Source organism: Sorex fumeus, unplaced genomic scaffold (assembly GCF_029834395.1).
Source record: "Sorex fumeus unplaced genomic scaffold, SorFum_2.1 ptg000094l, whole genome shotgun sequence".
In the NCBI taxonomy this organism is placed as follows: Eukaryota; Metazoa; Chordata; class Mammalia; order Eulipotyphla; family Soricidae; genus Sorex; species Sorex fumeus.
This window is the reverse complement of record NW_026606151.1, coordinates 3,347,071-3,359,357: the sequence shown is the minus strand read 5'-3', so window position 1 is coordinate 3,359,357 and position 12,287 is coordinate 3,347,071. Positions and strand designations below refer to the sequence as shown.

General features: G+C 42.2%; 1 protein-coding gene across 1 annotated transcript in view; it reads left to right on the top strand.

Moving 5' to 3' along the window:
- Nucleotides 1–11,508, top strand: part of PXT1 (peroxisomal testis enriched protein 1) — a 28,645-nt gene extending 17,137 nt beyond the window's left edge. Inside the window, 2 exon segments of the mRNA XM_056132129.1 lie at nucleotides 2,656–2,786; nucleotides 11,404–11,508. Coding sequence (XP_055988104.1) covers nucleotides 2,656–2,786; nucleotides 11,404–11,508 — 236 coding nt within the window.
- The last annotated feature ends 779 nt before the right edge of the window (nucleotides 11,509–12,287 follow it).

Sequence of the window (12,287 nt, the reverse complement as noted above, 5' to 3'; positions counted from 1 at the left end):
TTTCTGTTTTATTTAAAGAGTTTTCTCTCTTTTTCTTTAAAGTTTAGGCAAAAGGTCAGTCAATCTTGTTTAATCTTTCAAAGAACTAACTCTTGATTTTATTGAGTTTTGTATTTTTATTTTATTCATCTATACCCTAATTTTATTATTTCCTTCCTTCTAGTTACTTTGACCTTTATTTTTTTTCTTTTTCTGGTTCTTTAAGATGTGAGGTTCAGTTTGAGCCTTTTCTTGTTTCCTGATGTAAGCAGGAACTCCATCTTTTACTGTGTCCTGTATGTTTTGAAAGTTCATGCATTCATTCACATTTGTTTTCAGAAATTCTTTTATTTCTTCTTTGAGTTTCTCCTTGAGCCAGCAGTTGTTTAATACTATGTTGTTTAATCTCCCAGTGCTTGAGATTTGGGAGTCACTCCTGACATGGTGCTTGAGGGGCTGAATGCACTCCAATCCCTTGAACTATTTCCCACACCCCTCTGTCCTTTTATAATGATTTTCTCAATTGTATCCTCAAGTTCACTGATTCACTCTTTAGCTCTTGTCTTTCTGCTGTTGGTCCCTTCAGTTTTATTATAATTTTAATTTTAACTACGATATACTTTAGCTCACTGGTTTCTGTTTAAATTTTTCCCACATTGAACATAAAGTAACAAAATGGGAGACTAACACCCAGGAGTGGCCGAGATTAGTACCAGGAATTTTGCTCCATGACTTGGAGGCCAGCCACACGTGCTAGGGGAAAAGGAAGCTCAGATAGAGAAGGGAACACCAAATAAAGGGTGTTGGGAGGATCCTCCCAGGATGGGAGAAGCATGCTGAAAGTAGACTATAGACCAAACAGGATTGCCACTCAATGTCTCTCTTGCAAACTACAGGACCCAAAAGGAGAGAGAGAGAACAAAAGGTAATGCCCTGCCACAGAGGCAGGGTGGGATGGGGGGGTTGGGGGGTGGGAGGGATACTGGGACCCGTGGTGGTGGAGGATGGGCCCTGGTGGAGGGATGAGTACTTGGTCATTGTATAACTGAAACCCAAGCACAAAAATTTGTAAGTCTATAGCTGTACCTCATGGTGTTTCACTAATAAAAAAATAAATAAATAAAAACTACATTGTATTTAGGGGGGAAATAAGAAAGACATTAAAATATTTTTTTAAATGAAAAAAATGTTTTTCCACATCTTCTCTTATTAAAATTTTCTTCCACTGGTTTTCTTATTTTGCTGTATATTGTAAGGATTGCTGCTTTGAAATCTTTATCAGGGAGTTGACAAAGCTCCAGTGAGCCTGAGGATGGCAATCTTGTCTTCAACCACCAGTGCAAGTGAAGTCCTCCTTTTTTTCACTCTGGCTCTTGTTTTGTAGGGATCTTTGTAATGGCAGCTTGGTGCTCCGTGGTGGGCTTTCTTTGTTGATGAGGACATCCTCTCTTTCTTTGCCTCTTTGACAATTCTTCTGTCCCTACTCATCGGAGTCTTAGTTTTGCTTACATTAATCCACATCAGTGTGGAGCTCCAGGTCTTGAGATTGTTCCTGTTGGCTGCAACTGAGGCCCCTAGACTCAGCGGGCCCTAGAAATTTCCCCGTTATATCCTTGATCTTCATATTGGAGCTTCCTTCCTGAAGATTCTCTCTCTCTCTCTCTCTCTCTCTCTCTCCTCTCTCCTCTCTCTTCTTTTTCCTCTATCTCCTCTCCTTTCTCTCTCATACACACTTACATAAAAACCATAAATATTAACAATACTGTAAGTAATTTATCTAAACTACAAACAAATGAAAAAAAACTTCACAGTCTCCCAAGCCAGAAAAATTTCCCCATCCATATAATCTGTTACCAAGCTCGATTCAGATATTATCTTCTTTGGTACATATTCCCTGACTCTTTAATGCAGACCTTGGTCTAACTTGAACATGTTGGATTGAGCTTTATGCCTCTCTCCCACTAGAATATTTAAGGAAAAAGGTTTAGGGGATCTTGTTCAAGAACTATGGACACAAACACTAAATAGAAAAATCTGTTTTAAAAGTCACTACTAACCACATATAAGTTATTGAGCACTTAAATATGGCAAGTGCAGTTAATAAAAGGAATTTTAAATTTATTTTATTTTAAGGGAAAAATTGATCCTTTGATTGTTGTGAAAAATTAAGTATGTTTTTAATAATTTGGATATATGAATAAACTTTTAAACTATAAACTTCATGAAATCTAACTACAGATCAAGGTTTTCCAGTGAAAAGTTAGCACCTGAATTGAGATATTCTGTAAGTATAAAATAAACACTGGAGCTCAAAGACTTGAATATAATAAAAATATTGTAAAGCATATAATTATTTTATATTAATATTTTATATTACATATATGTTGTAATTTAATATTTAAATATATTAACTGAAATAAAATATATTACCCTAATTAGTTTTACCTAATTAGTTTTACCTAATTTCACCACTGGAAAAATTTAAATAAGTAATTAAAATTATATTTCCATTATACATAGTTAATACATTCCACTAAAAGGCTTTGCTTTTTTGTAATATTTTATGATGATGTGATTTCAGCCTCTTACTGACTAAGATCGTTTTTAATGACTAGTGGTGAGCATTTATGGTAGTTAATGAGATTATCTCTTTTAAATTGTTTCCATTCAAATCAGATCACAATCTACTTTCTCAGTCCAAGGATAATAGCGTTGGCCAGAACCATAACCAAGAAGAAATAATCCCCAAGTTGGCCATGCAGCTAAGAAATATTGGGGACACCATCAATCGTAGGATGGTTCATGAGGTAAGTGACTCTCAATTTTTCCTGGAAAGGGCCTATTAGGTAGGAGAAACCAAAGAGAACAGTGACTGGGAACTAGAAGAATACATGGATTAGTAGTTTCCAGCCCACCCACCATTAGGTTTTAAAATAATGGGGCTGGGAATGTGCTAGAGCATAAACCTATCGTACATGAAGCCTCAGTTCTACGCCGGCACTACAAAAAAAAATAAATTAGAAAGAAACAAATACTGTATTAACCCACTAATCTTCCCTCCCTCCTCCCCCTTTTTATAACCAAAATAAAAAATAAATTAAAAGTGTGAACCTGAATCAGAGACAGTATTTGGTTTCACACTTGCTATTCAAACTATGGTCCATAGAGTAACAACTTCAATATCACTTGGCAGCAAATCAAATATGTCAAATTTCAGTTCCCATTCCACAATAGTGGAATCAGAGCCTACCTTTTTACACACACCCCAAGGAATTTGTGTGCACATTAAAATATGAAAAACGGGGGTATGGTGCCAACAGCAGATCAATCTTTACCTGTGAGGCGAGTGCATCAGCAGCCTGATGGCACCTTCAGACTTCCAGATACCCCAAAATTGCTGCTGTGCCTTTGGCCAGACCCCAAAAACTTGGGGCAAAGTTTACCAAGAAAGTAAACGGCCAAAAGTTAGGTATGTGGGAGACACACCCACAAACCACCTCTGGCACAGCTATATAATTGGAGGCATGGTCTCCCAGAACGACCACCAACTGGGAGCTCTTTGGCACTATTGCGGCAACATGAGAAGTTGCTATTGTTGACAACATTGATAAGGAATACGATCGACTGGTTCAGCACCTCCATGATTGTGCAAGGAATGCCAAGAGAGAGATAGCCACAAAAAAACACCTGTCTTCAAAAACTCTTGAGCTTATTCGCCAGCGTGGTTTGGTGCATGCCTCAGGCAACCGCAAGCTAACGTCCGAGCTCGCAAAGCAGTGCAGAGATGCGATCAAGGAAGACCTCAAAGAGAGAAGAGCAGAAGTGCTGGTAGATGCGGCAGAAGCCGGGAAAAGTATTCGTAACGCCCGCCTGTCCTTCGCCAACTACAAGACCAAGATGACTGCCCTCCGACGTCCTGATGGATCTATCACATCTTCCAGAACGGCAATGGAGAAGATTATCCATGACTTCTACTCAGATCTCTTCGATAGCCATGTCCACCTGCTGACATACCAAATTCCACAGGATGGATATGTCATTCTCAATGTTCTCCCTTCCGAAATCCAACACGCCATTTCGTCAGTAAAGAAACGAACAGCACCCGGCCCAGACAAGGTCAGACCTGAACACCTGAAGAACTTGCCATCAGTACTCATCAATACGCTGGCTCGGCTCTTCACACGCTACCTGTCTGAATGCAAGGTTCTGTCCCAGTGGAAAACCAGCCAGACTGTACTACTGTACAAGAAGGGAGACATCCATGACATTGGCAATTATCGCCTGATCTGCCTATTGTCTGTCATCTAGAAGTTTTTCACTTGAGTCATCCTGAATAGGATTGGCAGAATACTAGATGAAGGACAACCATGCGAGCAAACCGGGTTCCGCAAAGGATTCAGCACCATCGACCATATCCACACGATAACCAAGCTCATTGAGGTTTCTCGGGAGTTCAAGATGCCGCTCTGACTAATGTTCATTGATTTAAAGAAGGCCTTTGATTCTGTTGAGACGGAAGCGGTCATTGAAGCCCTAGCCAATCAGGGCATTCAAGCTCAATACATCCAGATCCTCCGTGAGCTGTATTATGGATTCACTACCAGGATCTCACCATTCTACAAAGAAGTAATCATTGATGTCAAGAGAGGGGTTCGGCAGGGTGATACCATTTCACTGAAACTCTTCAGTGCCACCCTCGAGAACATCATGCGACGACTGGAATGGGAAGGAATGGGAGTGAAGATAGATGGTCGGCAACTACACCACCTCTACTTTGCTGATGACATTGTTTTAATAACACCAAACATTAGCCAAGCGGCACAAATGCTGGCCGACTTTGACCGTGAGTGTAGAAAGGTCGGACTACAGCTGAATCTTACGAAGAACAATGTTTATGAGAAACAGCCTCGTTCCTGACGCCCCATTTGCTCTCAATGGAACGACCATCTCTGAATGCAACAGCTATGTATACCTAGGTAGAGAAGTCAACATGACAAATGACCTGGCACCCAAGCTGTGCAGGAGGAAGAGAGCAGCTTGGAACGCCTTCAAGAGCGTCGAAGAAATAGCTAAGAGGATGAGGAACCTCTGGCTCCGGGCACATCTCTTTGATTCCACTGTTCTTTCTGCATTAACATATGCCTCAGAGACCTGGACCCTACGCAAACAGGATGAGAACGCTATTCGGGTCTCCCAAAGAGAAATTGAAAGAGCTATGCTTGGAATATCATGTTTCACTCAAATGAGAAAAAGAATTCAGAGTTCCGACCTCCATCGACGATCAAGAATCAGGGACGCTGTCTCGTTTGCCAAGGTGTCAAAAATCAGATGGGCTGGTCATGTAATGAGATTTAAAGACGACCGCTGGACTAGAGCTGTTACTGACTAGATTCCACAGGATGTCAAAAGACCACGTGGCTGCCCACCTACCAGATGGTCAAACTTCTTCATCAAGATCATGAACAATCGGTTTGAGGCTCTTCATATTCCTAGATGGGCTGGAGCGATAGCACAGCGGGTAGGGCGTTCGCCTTACAAGCGGCCAACATGGCCGACCCGAGTTCGATTCCTCCACCCCTCTCGGAGAGCCTGGCAAGCTACCGAGAGTATTCGATATGCCAAACACAGTAACAACAAAGTCTCTAATGGAGATGTTACTGGGCCCGCTCGAGCAAATCGGCGATCAATGGGAGGGCCTTTACCTTTACCCTTTTATCATATTCCTAGAGCAAACAGACGCCATTGGGCTACACTAGCACGCGGCAGGGACAAATGGAGACGTTACTGGTGCCTGCTCGAGCAAATCGACGATTAACGGGAAGTCAAGTGATTAAGTGATCAAGTGATGGCCTCTCTGGCTCCTGATCGAACTGCTTGATGGCCATGGTCCCAGGGACTCAGAAACAAATCTCTAAACCCAATGGCTTTTGGCAGAAATGTATCCGGTCTCTGCAGTAGGTTACTGGCGCTGGGCCAACCGAGGTGGGAATAGGTAACTTGGCCTGTTCCCCCTGGCAGCCCAGTGGCCACCATCCTCCAGAGGCCACTGGACAGTCAGGTTTGGGCCCACAGTGACGAGACACACGAAACCTCATAAGATGGAGGTGGAGCAGGCCCTTTCCTACCCACCCCAACGAGACCTCGAGTCACTGCCCATGAATGACCTCTCTGGCTCCTGATCAAGCTATTTAACAGCCATGATCCCAGAAACTCAGAAACAAATCTCGTAACCTCGTGGCTTTTGGCAGAAATGTGTCTGGACCCGCATTAGGTTACTGTGGCTGGGCCACCCCAGGGGGGAAAGGGTGCTATCCCTTTGCCTGCTCCCCCTAGGTGGCTCGTTGGCTGCCATCCTCCAGAGGCATTGGACAGTCAGGTTTGGGCCCACAGTGACAAGACACATGGGGTGTCATGGGATGGGGGTGGAGCCAGCCCTTTCCTCCCTGTCCCAACGAGACCCTGAGTCATCGCCCATGAATGGCCTTTCTGGCTCCTGATCAAGCTGCTTAATGGCCATGATCCCAGAGACTCAGGAACAAATCTCGGAACCCAGCAGGTTTTGGCAGAAATCCCTCTAGATTTAAGTGTTAAAATTTCGGAATTTCAAAATCGCACAGCCACTACTGCAGCCACGTGACATCATATGTTATTCTTAACCAGCAATAGAAAACAAATTGTCTACTGTTGCCTTTTCAGCAGATCTGAGTGTTGGGGTAAAATCCCAAATAATAATGGTGGGTCTGGTGTCAAAATACTGAATGTGATCAAAGTAGAGAGAGAGTAATGTGGAAATCATCTGCCCCACAGGTAGGGGGAGGGTGTGGAATGGGGGTATACTGGGGTTTTTAGTGGTGGAGAATGGGCACTGGTGAAGGTACGGATGTTTTATTGTATGACCGAGATTTAAACCTGAAAGCTTTGTAACTGCTCTCACGGTGGTTCAATAAATAAAATTATGAAAAATGAAAAAAAAGTAAGGTGGAATTCACGCCAAATTCAATCAGCTAATCAGTGGCTGAATAAATAGCAGTAGTCCTACATAAGAAAATTCATCGATTTGCTCGAGTGGGCCCAGTAACATCTCCATCATGAGACTTTGTTGTTACTGTGTTTGGCATATCGAATACATCATGGGTAGCTTGCCAGGCTTTGCCGTGCGGGTGAGATACTCTCAATAGCTTGCCAGGCTCTCCAAGAGGGGCAGAGGAATCGAACTCGGGTCAGCCATGTTGGCTGCGTGCAAGGCAAACGCCCTTCCCGCTGTGCTATCGCTCCAGAATAAGAAAATTTTAAAAAAATAAAATATGAACAACTCTGCTCCACTCCCCTCAAACTAGGATGTATTGGAGCTACAGAAACACCAGGAGAGATTCTGATTTAATTTAAATGAGGTGTGGTCTTGCTATTCAAACTATGGTCCATAGCAAGAAATGTGTCCGGTCTGTATATTATTATATATATAATAAATATATATTATATATAATTAGTTTTACCTAATTTACATATAAATTACATAAATTTTTATATAAAATATATACTGGACTATATATATAACTAATTAGGGTAATATATATATATAATATAGCCAGGTAAATACCCAATTTTGGGGTATCTGGAAGTCTGAAGGTGCCATCAGGCTGCCTCACAGGTACAGATTGATCTGCTGTTGGCACCATAACCCCCGTTTTTCATATTTTAATGTGCACACAAATTCTCTGGGGTGTGTGTAAAAAAGTAAGCTCTGATTCCACTGTTGTGGAATGGGAACTGAAATTTGACATATTTGATTTGCTGCCAAGTGATATTGAAGCTGTTACTCTATGGACCATATAGCAAGAGACCTGGGCCCTACGAAAACAGGATGAGAACGCTATTCGGGTCTCTCAAAGAGGAATTGAAAGAGCTATGCTTGGAGTATCATGCTTCACTCAAATGAGAGATAGAATCCAGAGTTCTGATCTCCGTCAACGCTCAAGAATCAGGGATGCTGTCTCATTTGCCAAGGCATCAAAAATCAGATGGACTGGACACGTAATGAGGTTTACAGACAACCGCTGGACTAGAGCCATTACTGACTGGATTCCACGGGACGTCAAAAGATTGCATGGACACCCACCTACAAGATGGTCAGACTTCTTCTTCAAGACCCTGAATGATCGGTTTGAGGCTCTGTATGTTCCTAGAATGAACAGATGCCATTGGGCTATGCTAACACGCAACAGGAATGAATGGAGACGTTACTGGCACCCGCTCGAGTAAATCGATGAATAACGGGGTATCAAGTGATGAAGTGATTAAGTGGTCTGATGAAGCATTTGAAAATATTGCCAGGTAAATCTAACCCTTGTTCAGAAAAACTTTGCCTGAGATAGTTTATCATCCTTGAACCACTTCAAAGATTATGATGTAAGCCAGGAGTTCTTACACTTTTTTTTTCCTATTCATGACCCCTTTTCACACAAGAAATGCAGTTTGGGCATCACTACCAGAAATGCCTGATTCATTACTCAGTTTATTTCGATTTAGTTTTGTTTATTGTTAAGAAACCTTTTACTGCTGCCAAAGTTTTCACAACCCCTTAGGTTTAGTTTTGTGACCCCATGTGGGATCTTGAACCCACAATTTTAGAAAAGAGTGTCTAGGCTATATTCCCACCATTTTTTCTTGATTTCTCCTAGTCATTATAAGAGATAATGAGGTAAAACAAAAAATTATTACTGTTTGAAAAATTCACTGTCACTGTCCTCCCATTGTTCCTCGATTTTGCTCTAACGGGCTCAGTAACATCTCCATTGTGATACTTGTTACTGTATTTGGCATATATAGGTAATAAAATCTACAGCCAAGTTGGTTTTCTTCTAGAACAACCTATAGTTACCAGAGGAGACACTAGCCACCTGAGACAGGGCAGGGGGCTGTTCCTCAGAGTCCAATTTCTTATCCTTAATTACATTCACCTTTCCTGTGATGATCTGTTTTAATTGTTGCTGCTAACACTATTTTCAGGGAATTCCATGTTCTCTATGGTGTTCCGATACAAATCCGACACATTTGTATCGGATATTCATTTGATATTCAAACAAATATTCATTTAGTGCCTATTATATTCCAAACTCACTTTGAGGCACAGATGGATAAAGAAGAAAGCAGGATAGAAGATGGGTCTGCTCTAATAGAACTCTTCATGTAAAGGGGGGCAGACAATAAAGCAGAGGAATCCATAAATACTCTAGTCCAGAGATTACCGTACTCTGTCCCTTTGGCCTACTGATCCATTTCAAATAAAAAATATGCTCAGTGCTCTCCTGAAAATCTGCCTTTTCCAGTTAACAGAGAGTGTCCCTAAGTGTATACAAGGTGTCTACTGCTGTCCCCAGGTAGATGTCAAAGACTGAGGCTGGAGCACGTGTAGTATGTTTATAAGGAAAAGATAAGAAGTCAGTTTTGCTGAACCTGAGTGAAAGAGAAAGACTTGAATCAAGAAAGACTCTACATCTGTACCTCATGGTGTTTCATTAATAAAAATTAAAAAAAAAAAGACTTGATCAAAGTACTGGGTCGGGGGTCGGGGGCAGAGTAGGTAGGCCTTCATATCACTACTTCCTTGAGTAAGCCCCTGAGGGGCCACTGAGCAAAAGAGCTGCATTTCAACTGTCTCGAAGGCTGCTGCATTGAGAATAACCAAGAGGAGGAACGAGGTGGTGGAGAGCCACCTATATCTCCCTTCTCTTCCTTCTCCTGGTGGTCCCATATAAACTGTGGTGTTTACTTACCACTCTGCCGACCTGCTGGGTTCTCGCTCCTCTCCATGTTTACTCAGATTCACTCTCCTCTTGACTCGGCTCTTCTACGTGTTCTTCCAACAACAAAGTCAGTTTCCTTGCAGTGAAAAGTGATATGGGAAACCAGAGGAAGAGGCATTAGCCCTTAAAAAGAGCCTCCCAAAAAAGTATAGTCGAAGTGACATCTGCACTTGTTTGTTCATTGCAGCACTGTTTACAATAAGCCAGAATCTGAAAAAAACCTGAGTGCCCGAGAGCAGATGACTGGTTAAAGAAACTTTGGTACATCTACACAATGGAGTACTATCTAGCTGTTAGAAAAGATGAAGTCATGAAATTTATATAGAAGTGGTACTACCTGGAAAGTATTGTGCTAAGCGAAATGAGTCAGAAAGAGAGGGACAGACATAGAAAGATTGCATTCATCTGGGGAACATCAAGTAACAAAATAGGAGACTAACACCCAAGAATAGCTGAGATAAGCACCAGGAGGTTCACTCCATGGCTTGGAGGCCAGCCGCACATGCTAAGGGAAAAGGCAGCTCAGATAGAGAAGGGAGCACCAAATAAAGGGTGTGGGGAGGATCCTCCCAGGATGGGAGATGCATGCTGAAAGTACACTATAGACCGAACATGATTGCCACTCAATGCCTGTTTTGCAAACCACAGCACCAAAAGGAGAGAGAGAACAAAGGGGAATGCCCTATCACAGAGGCAGGATGGGATGGGGGGAGGGGGATGGGGGATGAGAGGGATACTGGGATCAGTGGTGGTGGAAAATGGGCACTGGTGGAGGGATGGGTACTCAATCATTGTATAACTGAAACCCAAGCACAAAAATTTGTTAGTCTACAATTGTACCTTATGGTGTTTCACTAATAAAAATTTAAAAGAAAAAAAAGAGCCTCCATTTGCTGATGGTGTAGAGCACCTTTATTTAGGTTTGGTTGTTGTAATTTGGAAGTCATGTTTGTAGTATTGTTTGTGATTTAATTTAGATATATACATATGTCACACCTCCACATCACCAATGTGCCTAAGGATCCAGACTCCTACCCCTGTTACCTCCTGTCCATGTTTTTATCTCTACTCCACTCCCTTGATTTCTTTTCTTCCTTGTACTTCTTATTTCTATAATCTAAGATTAAGTGGCTCAAGGCAACTCTTGACATGCTTAGATGAGCCTCACCCATGAAGGAACTGCACAGCAGAGCCTGGGAAGCTACCCATGACATATTCGATATGCCAAAAACACTAACAATAACAGGTCTCATTCCCCTGACCCTGAAAGAGCCCCCAATATGACAATTTTGGGAAGAATGAGTAAGGAGAGGCTGCTAAAATCTCAGGCTCTTTGTGTTCCTGGAGCGAGCAGATGCCATTGGGCTACACTAGCATGCGACAGGGATGAATGGAGATGTTACTGGCACCTGTTAAAGCAAATCCATGAGCAATGGGATGACAGTGATACAGTAGAGGAGAAGCCACTGGGTGGGGAAGCTTCCCAAGAGAGTGTGAAAGGGTATAGGATGGAACAAAATACTTTCCTTCAACTCATATAAGTCATAAAATAACCCAAAAGCTGGTTTGTGGCACTGGTTGAATTAATATTGATTTTCTTATATTATTTTCACTCTCACAGGATCTTCAAGAAGAAGGCAGAGATGCACTGGCTCGTTTTGTCATATTTGTCTTTGGAGGAGTTGATAGGTTCCTGCACTTCCTCTGGAATAACCACTTGATGTAAAGGAAATGCAGGCGTCCAGTTCTGTTTCTCTCTGCCCTCTGAGAAGAAACCCGAATCCCCAGAATGGATGGGAAGAAGATTCTCTCTGTATCTGTCTTTTTACCCACCACTGTTGATTTATGTCTGGATTTTTGGAAAGCTGTCAACTCACTGATCATTTGTCTGCTCAGAGCCACTAGCTATGAGATGTCTAGAACCACAAGCTATGAGATGTCTAGAACCACAAGCTATGAGATGTCTAGAACCACAAGCTATGAGATGTCTAGAACCACAAGCTATGAGATGTCTAGAACCACAAGCTATGAGATGTCTAGAACCACAAGCTATGAGATGTCTAGAACCACAAGCTATGAGATGTCTAGAACCACAAGCTATGAGATGTCTAGAACCACGAGCTGTGAGATATCTAGAACCATGAGCAATGAGATGCTCTAGAGCCACTAGTTTCATGGTAGAGCCCATGGAATACTGAGAAAATGCCAGAGAATGCCAGTGCTCTCGTAAAAAAGTCTCTCTCATCTCTGGAAGGATGAATGAATCTGAACCTCATCCTCAAACCAGAGAACACCAAACAGATGCCTTCTTGGGCTTCTCTCTGGGTTCCATGCCCTCGAGCCTTTTGTTGCCTGAGGCCAGACTGCAGAGCACAGTCTTCTCCCTTTGCCTTCTGTCTACCTCATAGATCCTCTCTCCCCCAATTCAGAAGTATTACAAGTACTAAAGTTTGTTGTCATAAATAAGTTCTATGTATGCGTTTTGCATACTCGTAGGAAAATGTT